This window comes from Scomber scombrus, chromosome 2 (genome assembly GCF_963691925.1).
Source record: "Scomber scombrus chromosome 2, fScoSco1.1, whole genome shotgun sequence".
NCBI lineage: Eukaryota > Metazoa > Chordata > Actinopteri > Scombriformes > Scombridae > Scomber > Scomber scombrus.
Genome location: NC_084971.1, coordinates 21,153,214 through 21,177,898, shown reverse-complemented (window position 1 = coordinate 21,177,898; position 24,685 = coordinate 21,153,214). Strand labels below are relative to the sequence as shown.

The 24,685-nt window shown below is 38.8% G+C and overlaps 1 protein-coding gene across 1 annotated transcript; it reads right to left on the bottom strand.

Moving 5' to 3' along the window:
* Nucleotides 1-1,603: 1,603 nt before the first annotated feature.
* Nucleotides 1,604-22,710, bottom strand: acer2 (alkaline ceramidase 2). The gene is made up of 6 exons (XM_062431997.1): nucleotides 22,361-22,710; nucleotides 21,871-21,985; nucleotides 18,922-19,063; nucleotides 18,246-18,383; nucleotides 4,931-5,068; nucleotides 1,604-4,249 (listed from the first exon to the last, which is right to left on the bottom strand). The coding sequence occupies exons 1-6, from the start codon at nucleotides 22,472-22,474 to the stop codon at nucleotides 4,063-4,065; spliced, it is 834 nt and encodes a 277-aa protein (XP_062287981.1). The 5' UTR covers nucleotides 22,475-22,710; the 3' UTR covers nucleotides 1,604-4,062.
* Between the last annotated feature and the right edge of the window lie 1,975 nt (nucleotides 22,711-24,685).

Sequence of the window (24,685 nt, the reverse complement as noted above, 5' to 3'; positions counted from 1 at the left end):
GGCTGTTTGTTCATTGACTGGTTTGGGAACCAATGAGCGTCTTCAGTGGTCAGAAGAGGCGGGACTTCCTCCAGCAGAGGCTCCCTCTGCACTCATGACGCTAATTAATACAGTGCAGCATGATATTCAATCAAATTTAGTATAATTTATTCATCACTGACCAATTAATTCAGCTTAATAGAACACAAGACTATAAAATTAAATCTTAATAGATCTATGGAGACCCAAAGTGTTCAATATTGAATAATTCAATTATTATGGAATAAATAATTAATTTATACATAATAATAAATAAATACAGATGATATTATATAATCATGGAAATGTGAAGGAATCAATATATTTTTTAATGTTCTTCTTTAGAGTTTATTACTAGTTACACAATTAGAGTTGATTATAACCACTTTCCCCAAAGATCAACATTTTCTCTGTCAGCCAAGACTACAAGACTTTGAAAAAGGGACTTATTCAAAATTATAAAAACTGCAAAATTAAAATAAAATAAAATAATATGTTGAGGTAATGAACTAAGTTCTAATTAATTATTTCATTGATCTGTAATGTCTGTGTTTATTCATGATTATTTATTTCATAATGTCATATTCATTCATTTTATATTGAACTGTATGAACATTTTTATCCATACTGTTGGATAAAAATCCTTACTGCTGTTATTATGTCATTAATTCAGTGCAACCAAGTAGAATGAGACTCTACTTATCCTCTAATTTATGATAGTAAAAATGAAAAAAAGATGCTTCACCTTCATGTAGTATGAACCACAGAGTAGAGAATTCATGTTTCAGTTGTTACACATCAGAAAAGATTTATTTCATGAAGGTGCAAAGAAAACACGGTTGTACAAATATAAACTCATACAGATGCAATACAGTGAGATGAAGTGTGCCCATCATCATTACACACAGTCAGTCTTCAGGCTCACCTATCCAGATCATCTTTTGGGAGGTGGTTTTTTTCTTATATTTTTCTTTGTTTTAGTTGTTTGTACTGTCGTGTATTGTATTAATTGTATTTTTTGTACAGTATTTGTTGTATACATTTTAATGTAAAGCACATTTTTGTTTCATTAAATGTGAGCTATACATGTAAAAATGCCTTGTCTTGCACCATTTTGACAAGACATACAATGATCCACAGTTCAATTACAGCAGGGGACCTTTGTTACATGTCATACTCCTTTCTCAGTCCTGCATATCCTCTCAGCATCTCTACTTTAAATATTTTAAGTATCAGATAAAAAGGGGAAAAAAGTAGAAGGAACTGTGCGTCTTATTAGTCCATGTGCAGACATGAAGAAACGTAGCATGTTTTAAATCTGCACATTTGTACATGTAAAACCTCAATGACACTTAAGTAGTGTGTTTGTAAATCTATTTTGATATGAATTTTTGACAGCAGTAATTATCTATTGCAGAATAGTGAAGATTATTTTGGGTTTCTCTGTGCTACAACTGCTAAAATTAAGTAGGTGTAGAAAAACTTTGCCCCCTAGTGGCACAAATTGTCACTTGCATTGTTATAATGACTTGAAAAGTTGAAAATCTATTCAGCACTAGAATAATGCTAGAAAACATGTTATGAATCACGTTTAATGCTTTTTATTATTGCATTACTCCACTGGGTTGTTATGACTGTAACTTTGGTGATTAATAAAGAAAACAGCAGAAGTCATTTAAGAGTATTGGCTTGGGTTTATTGCATAAAATAAAATACTAATGTTATAATCTATTACAAATTTGTTTACAAAAACAGGATAAATTATGAAAATAAATACCTCTGTGCAGTTTGTCTGTATTGTCAATGCAAGCAGAGAAAAAAAAAGATATTTATATACACAAAAGTCCTTTTAAAAAAGACATAATTCACTGTTATGTCATCATAATTACACCTCATGCCAAGACAAATATCACGATGAAGAGGATTAGCATTAAACAGGCTGCCCTGTTCGCACATATTCATATTTGATGGTGATTCAATGACTTAGTTTAGAAGTTGTGCATATTTTGCTCTGCATCATAGAAACAACCCACTATCATGGATCCCTTGTATGATTTGCAGCACAATGTTCTGTTCGACCACACTGTTCAAATTGTAAATACTGAAGCTACAATAAAAAAAAGAAACAGTTCATAACTAGGTTTGGCAATACAAAGGTAGTAATAACAATAACATCAAAATCACACACCCTTTAGGCAGTGGCTTAAAATTTGGCAGAACTTCACTTGCAAAAATATAAATTGTTTTTGGATTTAACAAAATACTTCAAGTAGTTAAAAAATATCACATCAGAATATCAGAAAATTAGCTGGTTTCCTTCCAAATACTGATCCTTCATTTGACCCTTCACATATGCAAGTTATTTTATTGGTTTGAGTTTCCATAAGCCTCTGCAGGAGAACAGGTTTTTTCCCAGCAGTAAAATAATATTTGTTGAACAGCTTGAGGCAGTTTTCAAGAACAACATGAGCAACAATAGTTCAAGGTGAAAAAGCTTTGGTGATCCTTGTCTATTTAGGTTTAGAGTTTAGCTTTGCAACACCCAATTTACTTCCCTTTTTTAACTTTACACACAGAATTAATTTTTCTCTTTTTTTCTAAATTAGACTATAGGTTAAAGAGGTAATAAAACCTAATCTGTCCCAAAATCTACACCTCACAACTTAATGCAATCGATATACAGCTTTTCCTCTTTTAAAGCAAACATGTTGCTTTGTTAGTCCGTTGTCCTGTTTGATTAAGGCTTCCTGCACAGTATTCATAGTTTAAGCATAAAGTCTATTGAATCTACTAGAATAAATAACCCTGAAGAACAGTTTGAAAGTTGAGATGCCTATGTGAAATTAAATCAGGAGAAGAAAATCTTATCAGCAGTTACGGCCTGCTGTACATAAGCAATACAATTTGAAAACATTTAAACAGTTTGACTTTTAAATTATTTCAATTATCAGTCATTTGGATGGTTTTAACAGTGCCATGCACTGTGTTCTTAGTCAAAGGCTTTGAGAACTATTCTTCATCTTGTGCAAAATAGGTAATTGAATTGTCATATTTCAATATGTTTTTAATTTTACATTCAATTTTTTTGTACTTTGGGTTTTGGCCTATCTCAAAGGGTACCTGTTCATTCAGTAATATATGAATGATTTGCTTTTCTTATGAAAATTACACTACAAGTTAACAAACTATACACAAGAATATATTAAACACATTTTTCAAATACTATCCTGAACAATCACAGTTGCATGCTATAAGTAAAACATAAGTAAAACACACCCATCACAAAAACAACCCTATTGTGTGTTTGTGACTTTTAAACTCAACTGTTCGTCGACACAGACGGCAGGCAGAACAGCATGAATCTATTACGTACTTAACACACATAAGGCTTTGTGTGAATTACCTTCCTGTAACACTTCTGTAACATCTTATGTACGAGCTGGTTGAGTCATTGAGCATAGTAAGATGAAAATTGAATGCATTATGCATTAATCACAGTTAATGTATCCAGTGCTTTATTCATCCTAAACCTGGGTTCGAAATGGCCAGACTGCACCTATGAGATGCTATATTTGTGTTTATAAAGGCAATCTAATGCTTTATAATGAGGTTTTCCAAGTTACTAGAAAATGTACAAAACTTGTCTTTAATAAAGCATGAAATGCATAATACTAATACTTAACTCTTTAGAGATAACATGATTCCCTTTGCAAAGCCTGAGGACACGTTTAGAACACTGAAAAAGGTTTCTTGGCTTTGATATGGTGTTATGTAAAGAGTCACCCTTTGTCACCAAGCTAGATAAATCTGTGACACTTTTTGTTCTTTGACAGAGTTGCATAAACACTGTTGAATAATGAAGACCAGACCAGGGAAGGAAAAAGGAAAAGGTAAATCCTAATGTTTGACCAAAATGTGCATTGCCCACATCGTTCAGCCACTAATGGAGGCAACCTGACTCACAGACATGGTGATGTTATCTTACTGGGACACATCCTGGGGAGAAATGTCAAACCACAACCAGCAGAGCAGACTCAGGTCACTCTAAGTCACCTTGATAGCAGACTTCTTGTGGACAAAGAGAAATGAAACGTAGGGTACACCGATGAAGGCCCATTTCTCGTTGGGCCAGAACATGATGACCGGACCTCGCTCTGGGGCCTCGGTTGCTACGTCAAAGTAGGCGAAGCAAACACAACCCAAGTAGGAAGCCAGACAAATAAGGATGTGCCTGTAAGAGCAAGAAGGGTTTGAATGAACCAGACTACCTGGGAAATGGCTAACTAAATATATGTATGTACAAGTTTCACCAGCAGCTGGTTAGGTTAGCTTAGCTTAGCTAAGCAAAAAGACTAGAAACAGGGTCTGTCTAAAGGTAAAATAATCCAACCAAGAGCATCTCTTAAGATCATTAACATGTTATATTAACACGTTATATTATACAATTTCAGGTTTTGTTTGTGTGTTGGAGGTGGAAGTTACAGGAATAACCCCTTTATACAAATCACAATTTATTGTTTTTACACATTAATATTTATATTGATTAATCAAACTAGATATAACTTGTAAATAAGTGAGCTTTAGAGGCGCTGGTAGCCAGATTTTGTTACCTGCAAACAGAACCAGGTCCATTTCCAGGCTTTATGCTAAGCTAAACTAAGCTAACTGGCTGCAGTTTCATAGTGAATGGACAGATAGACAGACAGACAGACAGATATAGGTTCAATGGCATCAATCTTCTCACCTAACACATGACTGGAACTACTGAACTATTCGTTTAAATAAGAAAATACAGTCCTTTTAATAATATTAATTTCCTTTTTATACTCTCAAAGTGCAAAAGAATGAAACCTAAGTATGACCTCAACAGTATCACATTAAATAGAGTTTTCTGAGTTGGCTTTGAGCTTACCAAGCACAGTGTAAATAGGGAAAGTTGACAGATGACCACATTTCACAGAATATCCTGTCACTGATCCAGCAAAGCAGAGCCAGCGCCCACCAGATTCCTGAGATCAGGCCCAGCTTGAACACACGTGGGTTTTCACACCTGTGATGATCAAACAGAGCAATGAGAAATGTAGACTTATAGTTAATGTGTTACCCAATGTTTTTCATTCACTTTTACATACTGTATAAATTGTTATCATCTCTGTTACCATATAATCATCCTCCAACCGCATTCTAAGTACATACTGTGCACTGTTTTTGTACTTTTCCATTTAATTTCCATAACTGTGTGTTCAGTCTTGCGAATGCAAAGTTTTAGTGCTTGTTATTTATGTATGCAAAAAGACAAAACCATAAAATCAAAAAAAGCAAATTTCTTGGCACCTCTAATAGGAAAGTTAAAAGAGCAACAAAACATATGTCAACAAATCTGTAGATAAAACAATAATCAAACTATGATGTCATGTTTAAAATAGCAGTTGCGCTGGGACATTATGAAAATATCCTTTCTTGCTTGAGGTATCTTAAAATGCCACCCAGAGACAATTCAAACTGATCAGGTGGTGTGTTTCATTGGCTTGTGTTCAGTTATGATGGTATGCAAATATCCCAGCTGGTTCTGAGGCTTCCCAATGAGTCTGTGTTAACTCTGGCATATTTCTCTTTAGATAACTGTCAGAACTGTGACCCATGTACAGAGTACTCTGGTCTACTTCTCTGCACAGATATCTCCTAGTGGACACACCACTGACCTACAGAAACACATGCTAATCCAAAGAGCTGCTGATAAACTATTCTTAGTCTTGTGCTCCTTGGACATACCAGTCAAAGCCCTGCTGCTGCCCAAAAGTGTGGTCACTGTGACACAGTTTGTTTCCCTCAAGACACAGCACTGGATGAAGTCATTCACTTAACAAGCCTTTCATTCGGGTTCCCATTGTTCCAAAGAGAGAGGAATGCTGGGATAACACAAACTCAACCTCCAGAAAGCACCGCAACAATTCAGATAAACAACAAGCATGACTCAGCTACACAAGTGATGGAAATGTGTAGCCTTAAGTTAAAGAGTAGCAGTAATGATGGCTCTGTAACAATGCAAAGAGAAGCACAAACATTATGCCAGGTTAAAGCTAGCCTATGCAACCTTTAGTAAACAGAAGCCACTGTGGCCACAAGCAACAACTAACCGATAATGGTTAAACCTGCATTTTGGCCACATGGGGCAGCGTAATAAGCTAACACAATACTGTAAAACTGTTCAGAGCCAAAGTTGCCTCTGCTCAACAAGTATTGAACCCTAATTAAAAGTCAAACTGACATTTGTAATAACGCACATATTAGAATAAACCTACTCAAGTGCATGTTTGTTTTGTCACTCCATTTGTATATATACTGTAAGGACGGTAAACTTTCAAACAATTTAATATTGCTTATTCAATATTTCTCCATATTTCCTTTTCCCATAAGCCCTACACCATGGCAATTAAATCACAGCTCAAAAAAGCTAGTTCAGATTATGGCTGCAATTTATTATTTTCATTATTGATTAATCTGCTGATTATTTTATTAGTCGTTTAATGTTCAATAAAATGTCAGACTATGGTGAAAAATGTTTCCCGAAGTCCTAGATGGAACCTAAAATGTTGTCGTTTGTCCTGCTCAACTGTTCACAATCCAAAGATTCTATTTACTATATAAGGGGACTAAAGAAACCAGGGGGGAAAAAAATCACATTTGAGCAGCTGGAACAATCGAATTTGGGCATTTTCTCTTAAAAAATGCCTCAAAATTATTAATCAACTATCTAAATAGTTTTAAAAACTTTTAGGCAGCACAGATTACAGCAAATACATTGGGAAAACAACTTTAGAAAAGAGCGTTGGTAAATTTTATAGATATAGACGAAGATGTAACAGCCATGCTGCCATACTGGTACATTTTCATGGGAGTTGGAGTCTTTTAGAATCCTCACAAGGTAATCGTTGTTGAACTTTGTGAAGATTACAGTGGTTTCAGTCTATATAGTGAGTGCTGCAGTGATCACAAGTTTGAACATGTTTAAAACATGAGAGTCCAATGAAAGAAATGCTCAATGAAGGACTACAGTGAGTTACAGAAGCTGATGGAGTCTTGACCAGACATGACATCTTGACTTTCGACTTCCTCTTATCGCTATATTAAGTTGTTAAGAGCTGAGGGGAACTGCAGTGTCAGGTGGTAATACACTGTGAGTGACCCCTTTAACATTACAGCAGTCATCTGATCTGATGTTGATATAATAAACATTTTGATGAGCGCAGCTTTAAATGGTAAAATACAGTGTGTAAGTAGATAAGACTCATAAAGACAGCAAATATCGATCTTAAATTTGCTAACATTAGCCACCATAATATATTGGTAATACAGACAAAGGGTGAGTAAAGGTGTGTTTGATTTGTCATGAGGGAGGAGAAAGATTTCTTTTTTCAAAAGTTACATGGTCTCAGTTTTAGTGAATTGTGTTGGCCCAGAGGAAAATAAACCCGGTGTCACTGCTACTCATCAGCCACATGAAGTGCAAAAATAGATGGCTAATGATACCTCCTGCCAGAGGGAAACGAGCTATTAATTAAAGAGTGATCAATATTATATTAAATTTTTAGTGTTCCAATTGATTATTTAGTTGTCACATGGGACCAAATCCGGACATCCTGTGCATCAAGTTCTACGTCAGCTAACCTAAGTATCTGCCTTTACATACACACACTTATAAGTCTTTAGTGAGCCACCACCCTTTCCTGCCACCAACAAACATACACTAACAAAACGACTGCCACACCGCCGGATATGTGGAAAACTGCAACTATCAGCTCAAACAGAAGCATGTGAGATAAGAAACAGCATGAAACCAGGACGTCTCCTCAAAGACGCTGAGGCGAGTTAGTGTGATTGAGAGTTTGACTGTTGGAGGAAAAGATAAGTAAAGGAAAGGGCCAGCCCGTCTGTCTCGGGTGGAGTCCTGCTAAGATGCTTCTCTCACTCAAGGGAAGATCACTGACACAAAACCTGATGCTTATCAGACAACACGGGAGACAGCTCTTTGTGAACAATGCTTTATATAACGGCACCAGGTTATATGTCACAACTTGAATAAGCAATATCTGTTGGAGCCAAATGCTTGATTTATGTTTCGATGAATATTTGATTTTTTCTGGTCTACTATTATTATTTATCTAATTAATTATGAGATACGAACATAAAATATTATGGTTTGAATTATTAGTTGAATTGGTAAGAATTATGAAATTGTGATTATTGTTAATTCTGGTTATTTTGAGGCCGGCATGACTATGCATAATTGATGCCGTTTCTCACCTCCGCCTCCTCTTTATAGACAGGTGACTGCAGCACCTGGATATATTAGTGTTGGCTAGTGGGGCCGGCGGAGCTCTCGGTTTTAGGCACGCAGCCATACAGTTTTAGACCGCTGCTATGTGTTGTTTTTGTTTTTTGTTTGAACAATTGGAAAAGAAGGAAGTGAATTAAGTTGACCTGTCTGTCACTCCATGCTGCGGTAAGCAACTTAAGTTTTTTTTGAAAATAAATATATGGAACCAGAGAAGAGTGTTTGGATTTCATGAAACTGGAAAACCCTTTAACAACGCACGGAGCGCGTCGGACATGGAGGCATGAAAACCGAGAGACAAGAGCATCTTTTATTGGAAAAGATAGCGCTTACATTCGTCTAAAACTCAACTGCATGAGGAACGTCAGCTGCTTGTAGTGCAGTCAAGCGGGACACAAAGGTTCATCTCCGATTTGCAATTGCGGAATACGTTTATGTGCACGGAGCATCAGCAAATGTTTATCTGCTTTTACTACGCTACCTGTCAACTGGAAATTGAATGAATGAAGTGTGTGGACACGCCTACGCAGCATGACGTCATTCAAAATGGGAACGATCCGGCAATACATCATTGAATGTTATAATGTTACAACTTAAATGGAGTGTGCACTCAAACAAACACTTGTGGTAATCAAACAAATCACTAATGATTAAACCTGGAATAAGAGGATTTCATGTGTTTTCTTGTGACGTTTGAACAAAGGGAAAATGGATGAAGATGTCATGGTTAAGAGTCTTTCTGATACTCAGCCACAAAAGGGTGATGTTGAGCCACAAACTGGAATGGAATATGAACATTTGATGGAACCTGAAAAGGAAAAAAGGGTTATTAAATTCACTGCAAAAGGTTTGGAGTTGTTTTTGGCAAACACTCAAAAAGCAAGAAACTCAAAATGCAAACAAACCAAAGTACTAATGGAAACAATGAAAGAGCTCATGCAATCAAATGAAAATGCAAATAAAATAAGAGGTCACTTGGATGAAATGGACAGGCTTTGTGAGGAAGCATGTGAATATCAGAAATCACTGAAGAGTTTTCTGCCTGAAAATGAACTTGAAAAGCAAACTCAGTGGCTTAATCAAAACATGGACAAATGTACTGCTTTTGGACAGGGTGTGCAAATATGGTTGAGTGAAATTAGACAAACAAGTGTTGAAAATGGACATCAAATAATTTCACCCTCCATTGTTGGAGATGACAAGCAACCCAGTGTTGTAAACTCTGATGACATCGGACCTAGTGACAGTGTTTCAAATTCCCAAAAATCAAAGATCAAGTCCAAGTCTCGTGCATCAAGCACATCATCAACATCATATGCTCGCATAAAGGCAGAAGCTGAAAAGGCTGCTATTATGGAGCGGGTTGCGGCCCTGACGAAAAAACATGACCTTGAGGCACAACAAGAACAATTAAAAAAAAGGCAAGAACAACTGGAACTGGAAACAGAACTTGCAGCAGCAATGGCAAAAATCAATGTACTGGAGACCATGGGATCAAAACAGGGCTCTGAAGCATCTGATGGATCTGATGGGATGAATTCTTATCTTAGAAAAGGAGCTGTTCAACCACCACTTGCTCATGAATACTTACCTGAACAAGTGCAGCAGCCACAGGTGGTGAGACCAAAAACAACACAAGGACCACATGTCAGAGCTCTTGGCATTGAATACTCCTTACAACCTGGCAGAGCTCCTGACATGCAGTACTTACCAAGACAAGACATGCAAACGCACAGGAGATCTGGTGTGCAGCAGCAGCAGCAGCAGCACACACCTGCCATAGTTGAAATGCCTGACACTGTGCCTAGACAAGAAAACAATAGCATAAACAATTTGTCAGAAATCATGGAAAACCAAAACAAGATAACAGAAGCTCTTGTAAAACAACAAAATATGTCATTGTTACCTTCGCTCACTATACCAGTTTTCAGAGGTGATCCACTGGAATACCAATTTTTCATGAGAGCTTTCGAGCATGGAATTGAGGAGCGAACGGACAACCACAAAGACAGACTTCACTTTTTGGAGCAGTTTACAACTGGCCAAGCACAAGAGCTGGTACGCAGCTGCCAGTACATGCCACCAGGCAGAGGATATGTGGAGGCAAAAAGACTGCTAAAAAAGCACTTTGGAGATGACTACACAGTGGCAACAGCCTACCTGGATAGGGCATTTCGCTGGCCAGCTATAAAAGTGGAAGATGCGGAAGCTTTAAGGTGCTTCTCACTATTTCTAAATAGCTGCCTCAACGCTATGAATACAGTAGACTATTTGGAGGAATTGGATCATCCAGCCAACATGAAAGCCATTACCTCAAAGCTTCCTTATAAGCTAAAAGAAAAATGGAGATTCAAAGCTTGTGAGCTACAAGATCAGGGTGGAAGAAGAGCTAGATTTGCAGACCTGGTGCGGTTTGTGGATAATCAGGCTCAAGTATTGTCTCACCCAGTATTTGGCAGTTTAAAGGACATTACCCCAACCACAAGAGGAAGCTCCTCTGTGCAACCAGTGCCAAGATCTAGCAGGGAGAATAGGAGCAAGAGTGGTTTTGTCACCAGCGTGACACCAGTTACAGAGCCCACAGCAGGGGGCACTGTTCTCCTTTGTCCATCTGCTACTAAAAGACCTGGCAAGCTTTGTTTATTTTGTAATGGATCTCACAAACTTGACTCCTGCTATCAACTTAATAAGAAAGCCCACAAAGAAAAGCTGGAGTTCCTGAAAAAGAAAGGGGTGTGCTTTGGATGTCTAGAGGCAGGGCACATGAGCAAAGGATGTTCTCAAAGGCTTACGTGCCAAGTGTGTTTACTCAAGCACCCCACCACCTTACATATCAACAATAGCGAAGCATTAACAGCCTTCAAAGACAACAAAGAAAAGTCTATCACAAGTGGTCTGGTGGAAATAAAGAATAAAGAACATGGATCGAGTGATACTGGGGCCGGTGAATCTGAATCCGTCCTGGCTATCGTCCCTGTGAAAGTGAAAAACAAAAGAAATAACAAAACAATCACGACGTATGCCTTCCTAGATCCAGGCAGTACTGATTGCTTTTGTACCAAGGCACTTCTCAGACAGCTACAACTGACTGGAAGGGCAACTGACATACTGCTACGCACAATGAATAAAGAGCAAGTTGTCAAGACAGCTACAGTGTCTGATCTGGAGATATGTAGCTTAGACAGCAATGAATACATTGGTCTCCCTGATACTTACATGCAGAAGGAAATCCCTGTAAAAAAGGAAAATATTCCTACAGAAAAGGATCTGGAACAATGGCCATATCTGAAAGAGGCTAACCTCCCTCAAATTGATGCAGATATTGGTCTGCTGATTGGCAGCAATGTTCCAAAGGCATTGGAGCCATGGAAAGTGATAAGCAGCAAGGAAAATGGACCATATGCTGTTAAAACTGCGTTGGGATGGACTGTAAATGGTCCTTTTCGAAAGACCAGTGTCTCAAAAGCTGGAAAACAGATTGTAATGGCCTACAGGATTTCTGTTGTCAAGCTAGATGAATTGCTGCAGCAGCAAATTGAACAAGACTTCCCGGAGCGTCGGCATGAAGAGCGCCTTGAAATGTCACAGGAGGACAGAATGTTCATGGAAAGCGTCTCCAAGTCCATCAAGTTGGTAAATGGACATTATAGTATTGGACTGCCATTGAGGAAAGGAGACACTGAATTTCCAAACAATCGCTGTGTCGCCGAACAAAGGACACTCAATTTGAAGAGGAAGTTTGTAAAGAACAATAAGTTCTGTGAAGAGTACAAGACGTTCATGGTTAACATTCTGGACAAAGGCTTTGCTGTTAAATTAACGCCGGAAGAGAAAGCTAAGACAAGCCAGAGCAGGAAGATTTGGTACATAGCACACCACGGAGTGTACCACCCAAAAAAACACAAGCTTAGGGTGGTATTCGATTGTGGTGCTAGCTATCAGGGTACCTGTCTGAATGACCATCTGCTACAAGGTCCTGACTTGACCAATAGTCTTGTTGGTGTGCTCACTAGACTTCGTCAGAAACCTGTTGCCTTCATGGCTGATATAGAGGGGATGTTTCATCAGGTCAGAGTCCCAGAGGAAGACTCTGACCTTCTAAGGTTTCTCTGGTGGCCTGACGGAGATTGGAGCAAAGAGCTTGAGGAGTACAAAATGGTTGTACACATATTCGGAGCTACATCTTCTCCAAGTTGTGCGAACTTCGCTCTGCGGCAGTGTGCAACAGACAACTTGGCAGAATTCAACTCAGAAACCATCTCTACAGTGCTCAGAAACTTCTATGTAGACGATTGTCTCAAGTCTGTAGAGAGTGAGGATGAAGCACTTACCCTTGCTCAAAACCTAATTGCTTTGTGCGCCAGAGGAGGCTTTAGATTGAACAAGTGGATCAGCAATAGCAGAGCGTTGATTCTCTCCATAGCTGAGGAGGACCGAGCCAAGGAGGTCAGAGACCTGGATTTTGACCAAGACATCTTGCCTGTCGAAAGAGCACTAGGTGTGCAATGGTGCATTGAGACAGACTCCTTTAAATTCAAAATCCAGCTCCAAGACAAGCCACTTACCCGGCGTGGGATCTTATCTATGGTTAGTTCCATTTATGACCCGCTTGGAATGCTGGCTCCGGTCATCCTTCCTGCTAAACAGATCTTGCAGGATCTCTGCTGCTTGAAGCTTGGATGGGATGAGATAATTCCCGAAAGTCTCCATCAAAAATGGTCTACCTGGTTGAGAAACTTGAGCCTGCTGGAAGACTACAAGGTTAGGAGATGCCTCAAACCTGATGGTTTAGGACAACTTGACTCAGCACAGCTTCATCATTTTGCTGATGCGAGTGAGAGTGGCTATGGCACCGTCTCCTACTTGAGGATGTCAAATAAGTATCAGCAAGTTCACTGTGCTTTTCTTATTGGCAAAGCTAGAGTGGCTCCTCTAAAGCTTATAACTATTCCAAGAATGGAGCTCACAGCAGCTACTGTAGCAGTAAGAATGGATCGGATGTTACAAGAAGAGCTTGAAGTCCCTCTTGTGCCATCAGTCTTCTGGACCGACAGCACATCAGTGCTAAAATACATAAGGAATGAGACTTCTAGATTTAACACCTTTGTCGCCAATCGAGTCGCAACTATTAGATCTGCTTCCAATGTTTCTCAGTGGAGGTATGTGAACAGCAGCCTGAATTCTGCTGACTGTGCTTCACGAGGTGTTTCTGTACCCAGCTTCTTAAAGTCTATGACCTGGATTTCCGGCCCAGAGTTTCTTCAGCAACCCGAATCTGAATGGCCTAAGACACCAGATTCAGAGTTAACCCTCACTCCTGAGGATCCAGAGGTTAAGGTGCTTGTATCAAACGTTGCTGTTGTGGAAGAGAGCGGAAACACCGTCAATAGGATGCTCTCATGGTATTCTGACTGGCACCGCCTTAAAAGAGCTGTGGCCTGGATTCTTCGTGTCAAAGCTACACTAAAATTGGCAATTACAAAGAAAAAGGATTTACCTGGGAATAAAAAGGACAAACAGGACAAACAGGACAAACAAGCTCTCTCTGTGCAAGATCTGCAAGAAGCTGAAGTTGCAATCATTCAGTTCTGCCAGGAAACAAGCTTTTCAGATGAGATGACCGCTTTAAAGAAAGGAAACGCAGTGAAAACAAGCAGCCATATCCATAAGCTGTCACCAATTCTGCAGGATGGACTGATAAGAGTCGGTGGTAGATTAAGCAAGTCTGCTATGCCATCAGAATCCAAACACCCTGTCATCTTGCCAAAAATCAACCATGTGACAAAACTCATTATCAGACACATCCATGAGAATATTGGACATAGTGGCAGAAGTCATACTCTATCACGTTTGAGACAAAAATTCTGGATACCAGGAGCTATCTCAGCCATACGAAAAATCATCTCCAAATGCGTCCTCTGCAAGAAGATGAGTGCTGTGAAAGGTGAGCAATTCATGGCTGACTTACCTAAGGAAAGGGTCACTCCAGATGAACCACCTTTTACCAACGTGGGTGTAGACTTCTTTGGTCCATTCAACATAAAGCGTGGAAGGTCTACTGTCAAGCGATATGGAGTTGTATTCACATGTCTCAATATCAGGGCAGTTCACATAGAGATTGCACATACTCTCAATACTGATTCCTGCATAAATGCAATCAGGAGATTTGTCTCCAGAAGAGGCCCTGTCAAAGTCATGAGGTCGGATAATGGGACCAACCTCGTCAGAGCAGAACGTGAACTGCGGGAAGCTGTTCAAACTGTGGACAACTCTCAGATTCAAACTGCTGCTCTTAATAAAGGCATCTCTTGGCTGTTTAACCCACCTGCAGGATCACACCATGGAGGAGTCTGGGAGAGACAAATCCGTACTATAAGACGAATTCTCAGCACTCTCCTACACCAGCAAACGTTGGATGACGAAGGACTTGCCACCTTACTCTGTGAGGTAGAAGCTATCATTAACGATAGACCAATCACTAAAGCATCCAACGACCCCATGGATTTGGAACCCTTGACACCAAACCATCTCCTACTTCTCAAAACAAAACCCTCCATACCGCCTGGAGTTTTCAGTCCAGATGATTCCTACGGTAGGAGGAGATGGCGTCAAGTTCAGTACATGGCAGATATGTTCTGGAAGAGATGGGTAAAAGAATATTTGCCTGAACTTCAACAAAGACACAAATGGACAAGGAAAACGCAAAACTTTAACAAAGGAGACATCGTCCTAATCATTGACGATACAGCCCCAAGAAGCTCTTGGCTTATGGGCCAAGTCACAGAAACCTTACCGGATTCCAAGGGATTTGTAAGACAAGTGCAAGTTCGGACCAAGACCAGCACCTTCTGCAGGCCTATCACCAAACTTGTTCTTATCCTGGAGGCTCCATAGAGAGTCTGAAATACACACACACATGCCCCCACAGCCCCCCCATGATTCATTTACACACACATGCACACATCCTTGGACTTTTTGCTCGTACATACTCAATGTACATCGTCTTCAAGGATCTACAGACTTCATAATGGACTTTTGAAAAAAAAAAAAAAAAAGGAAAAAAAAATGTATGAAACTGTACTGATTGTAAAAAAGAAAAGGACTTTGGCTCCTCCGTTTTGTTTTAGATAATTGACATTTGTTCCTACATGCCAATTAGGGGCCGGAATGTTGGAGCCAAATGCTTGATTTATGTTTCGATGAATATTTGATTTTTTCTGGTCTACTATTATTATTTATCTAATTAATTATGAGATACGAACATAAAATATTATGGTTTGAATTATTAGTTGAATTGGTAAGAATTATGAAATTGTGATTATTGTTAATTCTGGTTATTTTGAGGCCGGCATGACTATGCATAATTGATGCCGTTTCTCACCTCCGCCTCCTCTTTATAGACAGGTGACTGCAGCACCTGGATATATTAGTGTTGGCTAGTGGGGCCGGCGGAGCTCTCGGTTTTAGGCACGCAGCCATACAGTTTTAGACCGCTGCTATGTGTTGTTTTTGTTTTTTGTTTGAACAATTGGAAAAGAAGGAAGTGAATTAAGTTGACCTGTCTGTCACTCCATGCTGCGGTAAGCAACTTAAGTTTTTTTTGAAAATAAATATATGGAACCAGAGAAGAGTGTTTGGATTTCATGAAACTGGAAAACCCTTTAACAACGCACGGAGCGCGTCGGACATGGAGGCATGAAAACCGAGAGACAAGAGCATCTTTTATTGGAAAAGATAGCGCTTACAATATCAAACTGGATTAATGAATACCAACACATCACACAGTGCAGTGTTATCTCACATGAAATTATCATCAGCTACTGGACACTATGTTTACTGCACTGATGCACCATTCCAACTTTTTTTTTTTCAATTCAAATTCTGATACATCTTCATTTTGCTCTCTCAATTTCAATATACTCACTATACTGTATTATACCTACAGTTCATGACTGGTGTTATTGCAACTGCTCCATTTATGGAGTTGTTTGGCCAACTTTAATGTACATCCTACATACTGGACAAGTTGTTTTTGTATAACTGGAAGTGACTTGTACAGGCGCCGGCAGCTGTACTGTAGAAAAAGCAAACAACAACAAAATAGTCCGTCCTTTGTGAGGGCCAAAGTCCATCAGCCAGGGCTACAGGAATTTCTCCCACTTAGCAGAACAAAAACATGCAGCCTTTATAGATAACTGCCACCAACAATAATGTCAAGAATTACTAACAGGTTGAACAATAGATGACTTAAGGTTACAAGATTGACGGTGGTGAATAAGGGTTGTGGGAAACGGAAACATTATGTGACGACGGAGGAAAGCATTAGAGACAGAAACACACACATGCACACACACACGAGCGCGCATGCACACACACAAGTGGCTTGTTGTGTGTTTTCAGGAACATTCTTCCACATCATAAGTCTCTATAATTAGCTTGGGGACAACATGTCATTTAACAATGTAAGTACAAAAGGCCAAAGGACACATTAATGTACTGTAGACTGCAGACATTACATGTTTCCCTTTTGTCCTGTTATCTACTAAATACTACAGCAGCTGATTTAACTGAATAGGCAAATTTTGAACTGCAGACATAGAAACGAATCACTGGTATCTGCTGCAGATGCTTGAGCAGTAAATTCAAACCAATATTTGTGTAGGTTAACCAACTGGAAAAACTAGTTTTCTAATATCTGACCTGTTGACATTACCTGTGTATTGCCAGTGTAAATTAGGATATCTAAAATTCTTACACCTAACATAACAAAACAACAAATCACCACCATACCAACAATTTTAGAATAAAATTAGTTAAATTATAAAGTGCCAGTCAAAAGTGTAGACATACCTTCCCATTCACTTGCATGAAAAAGTGTGTCTGAACTTTCAACTGGTAATTAAAGTATAAAGTCATGCATAGACTCATAAAGCATAAACTCCACAAACAATGTTAACTCTGAAACACATACGTTTCTTAATTTCAGTATCAATACAACAAAGTAAAACCTACATCTAAAAAGGATTGGTAAGTTTAAAGTAATCACTTCCCCTCCTGAAGTTGTTTCACTTCAAAGATATTTTACAGCTCGTGGACCTACAGTAACTTCCTACAGTACATCATTACATAGTTAACAGGATACATCTTTTAGGAAACGTGAATGTCTGTAGCAAATTTCTGGTAGATTATTCAGAGGATAAATAAAGCATTTCCCCTGCTTGAGGACGCTAGGAGGATTACCGATCCTCTGACTTTTCATCCTCTGGATACCATGAATATCTGTATTAAGTTTCATGGTACATCTATCCACAAGAGCATATGATTTTTTTCAGTCTAGACCAAAGTGGTGGACCAATAAACAGAACAACATTCCCATCCCTAGAGCCTTGATTCAGGACTATCATACTATGTACTATGGTGTAAAAAAAGTAATGCTTGTGTTAAGTACCATTACCACATAAAAACATAATGCATAAAACATGAAAAAAACAAACTCAGATTGAGACAGGGCTCATCGATTAAAGTCAATAAAAAAAAGGAAAACTGAAGATGGCGAGCAGCACTTAAATCCAATCAGTTACTGAGGAAGAAATCCTGCATCTTTGATTTTACCATTCAGTTCAAGGTTTGTATTGACTTGCAAAAAGATGCTTACGGTATAAATAAATCATGCTTATTTTTTGTTAATTTTCACCTGGCTGACATTTTTTGTATTCTTTTACCCCTATAAGTTGATAACATGAGACTAGTTTCTGTTAGCTCAGGGACTGAAATGTCCAGGTTTCGGGGGATGGCTATCCAGGACTTAAAGTACATACTTTATGTACTATGACTCTAAAAGACAGGGCCACACATTCACCCCTGCTGTGTGTAAACAAATCTATTCACTCACCTTTTAAGCTCTGTAATGAGCAGTGCAGTACAGGGGATACCGAGAGTCATGAGTGACAGTGAGTTCAGGACAGGTTTGACAAATGCCAGGCCCGTGGTGATCCCTGACAAGATGCCGATGACCACTTTGAACCTTGACCTAGATTGAAAGCAAAACAAGTCACAAAAACACCACTTGCAGCACTATGAAGTACATTGTGAAATGCAGAAAGAATTTTTGGATTACTCAAGACAGAAATTGTTTTAACACACTTGTAAATAAAAACAAGCAATGGTCAGCTACAAGAAGAACTGTATGTGACAGCCTAAAGTGAAAGAGCAGCCATGATGGCTCTGTGACAATGGAAAGAGAAGTAAAGACATGTGATGCAGCTTTTACTGGTGTCAGCTATCTTGCACAGACCTATTATTAAACATTAGAGTCACAGGAGAGACTCTCAACACATCGTATGGCACAGTGGCTAACAGTGAGCTCAAGATACGAACCTGCTCAAAACTAATAGTGTGAATCTGCCGGGAAAAGAAATTATATGCCCGAAACTGTAGCATCGCTTTGTTGTATTAAGGACTTGACCTGATATTTCACCTGATTCAAGACCTCCACCTACACATCTACACACCATGTTCAAATTCTAAAAGCTAGTTATTCTGAAATAGTATCACACTGGTCAACATACCGATCCCTCCTGAACATCTTGGGTAGGTATCGTTTTGGGAACCACATGGCAATGGCACACATCAGCACCCATAATATAGCCAACTCATCCAGCATCTGGCCAAGGAAGCTGAGGGTGGCGTGAAAATATGTCGATCCAATACCTGAGAAGAGAAAAGAGGAAAGAGATCTAAACTGAGGTTGTTAAGTGTGTTAATGAGGCTGGATTAATGAGATGAATGCATCTTTTAAAAACAAAAAGATATCTGAAACAGATACAGAAAACAGTGTACAATTATTGTCAGGAGCTAAAAACTTTTCGGGCCACCATGAAGAGTCCAGATCTGTGTATTTGATCCAGTATACAGCTGATATGTTCTCATTTCCATTCATCAAATGGGAAGCGTAACCAAGTAGTAGCAGCCGAAGCCATGTAGGGCTTACTGAGAAATGCTGCTGTTTGAAACAAAGAGCCACGAAGTTCATGACAAAAACTGTTATACTTTGAACTTAGTTTTAATATAAATACAAGGTTGGATCTTTCAGGACTGCTTTGTTATCAAGGTCCAACAGACTTTCTATTATCGGTCTAATCTGTTTTCATAACAGGCGCAACAGAAGATTCCTACATTTCAACAAACTTCTTATCTAAAAGGGGCTGCCACTGTTACTAATCATGACAGCCCGTCAGTGAAGTTATGTATTATTGTCAGTCACAACAAAACATCTTCAGAGACCATCTTAACTTTCAACTGGTGGCAGTCAAAGCCATCTTCCTTAACTGTACGAACGCTGGGAGCTCACCACTGAGGCAAAGGCAAAAGAAAAGCAGCTGAATGTTTTCACTCTGGAGCCTATAAGTTTGTTTTCCTGCTCGAGTCAAAGGTCATCTCCACCGCAGAGACGGTGGAAGAAGGATGAAACCATGTGACCCAAACCATGTCAACAGTATCCATATGCTTCATAATGGACGCAGTTCAAAGCTCAGGCATAAACATTTATGGCCTGGAGCAAGAACTGCTGGATGTCAAATGTCCTGCAATGATTTAAAAGGAACAAAGATCTTCTTTCCCTTCAAGTTTCTTCACTGGATTGAACATTTAAAATTATATTAAAACATTAAAAGAATATTTCTAATCTGACTCATACTTCATGTTTATGTGGCTAAGTCAGTTATGCAGATGATTTCGAAATGCCAGTCTGTTTTTTGTCTCAGTGTGTGTGAGTGTGTGTGTGTGTGTGTGTGTGTGTATATGTGTTTGACAGTAAGGTCACCTCTCAGGAACAGAGGGAGGTCTGTCAGGTTATCTTTGCTGACAGTGCAACTGCTGTTTTGAAAAAAAAAAAAGCAATAAGAGAACAAGGCACTGTAATCTCTCTATTACTGTGCTGTCCATAACATACAGTAGCCCCATTTAAGACTTAAATACTGAGTCAAATCAAATGAAATCTTAGGCAACAGGCTTATTCATTCAACCAATGAATAAGCCCAGTCATGATCAAATGTTTTCAGAAGAGTAAAATGATTCAGAATATCCTTAAGCTGTGAGGACAGAGGAAGAGGCGACAGCTGAGGAAACCTTAGTCTGAATACTGTTGTTGTTGTTGCTGCTGTTGCTGCACCTACAACTCATATGCGTTGTAAAATGTATTACTCATGTATTTGAGGGATGTAGCTACTGGCTATTATCATTATCAATCAATCCACAGATTTTTTCTAAATTATTCCATTAAACATTTTGTCTATAAAATGTCACAAAAGCCACAAAACTTTCCCAAAACCCTAAACTGACATATTTATATAGCTCGTATTGTGTCACTAACCATTCAAACCTCCCAGAATATTCAAAATGCCATCATAGAGGACTAACACAACCAGCAAATATTAATTTAATTTAAGTTTAAACAAGACTACAGCTGTGCTAGTGCCTGTGGTGCTTTGAGCAAAATGTTAACGTAAGCAAGCTGACAAGCTCAAAATGCCAGAATTGATGTTAAACAGGTGTAACGTTTGCCATGTTCACCATCTTGCTAATTGGCTGTGAAGTGAATGTCATTACTTTTGCATGTATTTGGTCCCAAAGGCATAAAAGTATTGGACAAATTACATTTTTGAGCTGATGATTGCACTACAAAACAAGTGCAATTGTACCAATTTCAACATCCTCTTCACTGAGGAGGATGTTGAAATTCATCTACTGCAGACCATGAATGTCTGTACCAAATTTCTAAACAATTCATCCAATAGTTGTCAAGATATTTAAATAATCAAAAATGTTAATCTGCTTAGGGTGATAGAAGCAAAGTTAGAGGGTCACCAAATACAATAGGATTCATCTGCTAGAGATGAACATCAATACAAAATTTAGCTTCAGATGTTTCCACTGACTAAGTTCAAGCGTTGACCTGCTGAAGGCACTAAAGTCAGAGGGTCATTAAAGTCAGTACGATTCATCCTCTCTGGACCTTGAATGTTATGTAGAGGATTTCATGACAATCTATCATTTAAAATCCTGCACCTTGAACCACAAATGTGAACCACATGTTGGCGCTAGAAGAAAAGTTAGGAGGTCACCAAAGTCAGTAGGATTCATCCTCTGGGGACCATGAACGCCTGTAAAAAATGTCATGGCAATTTTTCAAATAGTTTTTAAGCTCCGACAGATTAATTTCACCTAAAGGCATGCCACAATTGCCTAAAATATTCAGCTCAAGATTTCAAACATTAAAATAAGCTTTGCATTTAATTTAGTGCCAAACACAGCAGATACATGTTTTGCATATGATATTAATTATCATGAATACAAAACACATGTACCAGCCTAACAATTGTGCAAAATCAATAAAGTATGTGCTTAAATGTGGCTTTTGTTAGCTAAAAGAAGTTGAACTGAGATGATGATGGTAAAGCTGAACGGAAAGCTGAGAGGGGTTAAGAGGTCATAAAGACAAAGTCAGCCAGCCAACTTACCAACCACAACCAGGAGAATCCATATGAGGTAAATCCCACTGTTGAAATGTGTTGCATATTGGCGGAACAAGCACATTAATATGGGCGGCAAAACAAAAAACAAAATGTTGCTGATCTGAAATGATAAACAAAGGAAAACCATGAGCCAAAAGAAGAAAAAAACACATCCCTGTTGAACTGATCGTGTAGCTCAATGACATCAACATGCTTGTAAAAGTTGATCAGTGCGCAGGCCTCACTGAACATTTAGCATCTGTAACTTGATGCTAAAAAAGCACAAACAGTAAACATCATGATGCTGAAGCTGAAAAACCAACCAAACTGAGAAAAGTCGAGTCTAACTTGCAGCTAGCTATCCTGACAGTAACCTACAAGACGGCAGTGCAATACAAAGGAAAACAAAGCCAGATGTTTATTGTACACCAAACTGTATTAATGCAAAACAAAAAAAACATCTTTGAGCTACAAGTCCAAGCGACTGCAAACCGACCGTGTTGTAAAATTCAGCGATGCTGGGGTAAATAAGGTAATTGCCTTCACACCAGTCCACCTCGGAGCTGCCAGCCTGCAACTGGTCCCAAAAAATCAGATTAACGTTACTCATGTCTGGACTGGTTCAGTCGGCAGGACCGTGCAGAGCAGACGACACTCCGCCGTCAGCTTTGGACACAACTAAACACTGGAGGAAACAGTCTGGATCTGTCGTCTCCTGGTTCACACAGTAAAATCCTAACGATGGAGACCCGACACACGCGTATTGTGCATTAGACGACGTGGTAGACTATTGCGACCGTGACTGAGCTGCATTTTAAGCCTCCGTGCCTCCACAAAGCCTCCTGCTTGCCGTGACGCTCTGCGTTGTGCACTGACAGCTGCTCGCTCTGTAGCCAAAGAGTGTACAGTAAAAGACTTCACTCACCCTCACTTCCTGCTTCGCTGAGACGCAGCTGGGCCTGGGCTGCAGAAGGCCAGGTCATATTTACATACAGTCACCTTCTACTTTATTAGGTACACCTACCTGTGTAATCTAATTCAATCCAATACAACTGCTCTGTAATGAATTCCACTTTTACATTTTCAGCTTTTGTTGACATTAAATTGAATGCCTTTATTGTCATTGCATGTTCACAACAGATTTTGCTGTCTCCCATAAAAGAAAACTGTTTCCATTCACTCTGCTTAAAACATGCACTCACATACACACACATAATAGGATAACTGTTAAATAAGGGTAAAAGGTAAAATATGATAATAAAGTGCTGTGGAAAGGATAGGCCACAGTGCATATACAGTTATTTCACATCAGTCCATGGTGATGCAATTTAAGATTATTGTAGTGGTAGTCGGGGGGGATTGGGGGGTGAGAGTTCAGTTTGTGTATGAACTCAGTCTGGAAGTGCAGCATTTCAGGGCAAGAAAGTGTTAATTAGCTTTATATTTATTATTGAAGTCGTACATATTGGGGTCAATTATATTGACTGGTGTTCCTAATATTTTTCCCCTCTCATGTATGTTAATGGAGTGGACAAAATATAAGGAACAATGGTGAATATAATGCACCCTAGTACACCACCATCAACCACTATGACCTCTGTAATACACATAAATTAGAATTATCGTATTAGTAGAATTTATAGCAGAACTGTTATATTGGATTGAATTAGATTGCACAGGTGTACCTAATGAGGTGGCTGGTGAGTGTATTTACTGTGGATGGATGGATGGATGGATGGATGGATGGATGGATGGATGGATGGACAAGTAAACTAACATGACAGACGATGGGTACAGAGGTTATGAGGAGAAATAGCATTATCTTGCCGTCTGAAGATGCATTTTGCTTCAAAAATATCTACACATTTTAATGATATATGCATAATTTCACTTTGAATATGCCTATTCCCAGCTCGTTCACATACCAAATTATATTTAAAAAATTTTTAAAAAATCTTAATTAAGTTACATCACATAGCTACCTTAATTTGCCTGTTTTTGCTTTGAACATTATGCGCTAAATTGGATGGATGGATGGCTAGACAGATGGACAGGTAGGTCAGTGGGCAGCTAGATACAGTAGCTTGCTAGATAAAAAGAGGTCTAAGTGGTCACATTCAAACCTGATACATTTATGGATTTTGTTCAGCTGCTTTCATTCTCCATACATGCTGAAACATACAAGGAAACCTCAGATGTAGCCTCTGTCTTAATTAAACTAATGGATATCACTGCATTTGTTAACTGATGAGTACAAATATGGATGTTTGAGGAAGATTTGTCCAGCAGGCCAACGTTTTTTGCTCAGGCAGGATGGGAAGATAACTCTCTTTACATCACCTAGCTCTCTGGACGACGCATGCTCAGTAACTCAATAATATCCTTAATGTGTTGATAATACACAGCTATGACCAGTAACGGAGCCTAATTTATCACTTAATGTGATTCATATGCTAGCTTTGAGTTTCAGGACAGCTATTTGGCTCTCCACCTGTTGTTGATTTTCCTTTTCTTTCTTTCTTTCTATATAAAAAAAGAAAGAAAAAAGATTGAGACTGACCTTTCTATTTAATCCCATGAAAATTGCACACATGTATATAATATCAGGAATTTATGCATATTGCATATTTATATAAATGCAGATTATTTTACACAGGGATTGTTTACTGTAGGCTACATAGTATTGTATTTTATTTATTTATTTTATTGTCACCATTACATGGCTACTGGTGTGTCAATTTTGAATTTCTCCCTGGGGGGGGGGGGGGGGGGGGGGGGGGGGGGTGTCAATAAAGATACCCTAACCTTAAATATTTCAAAA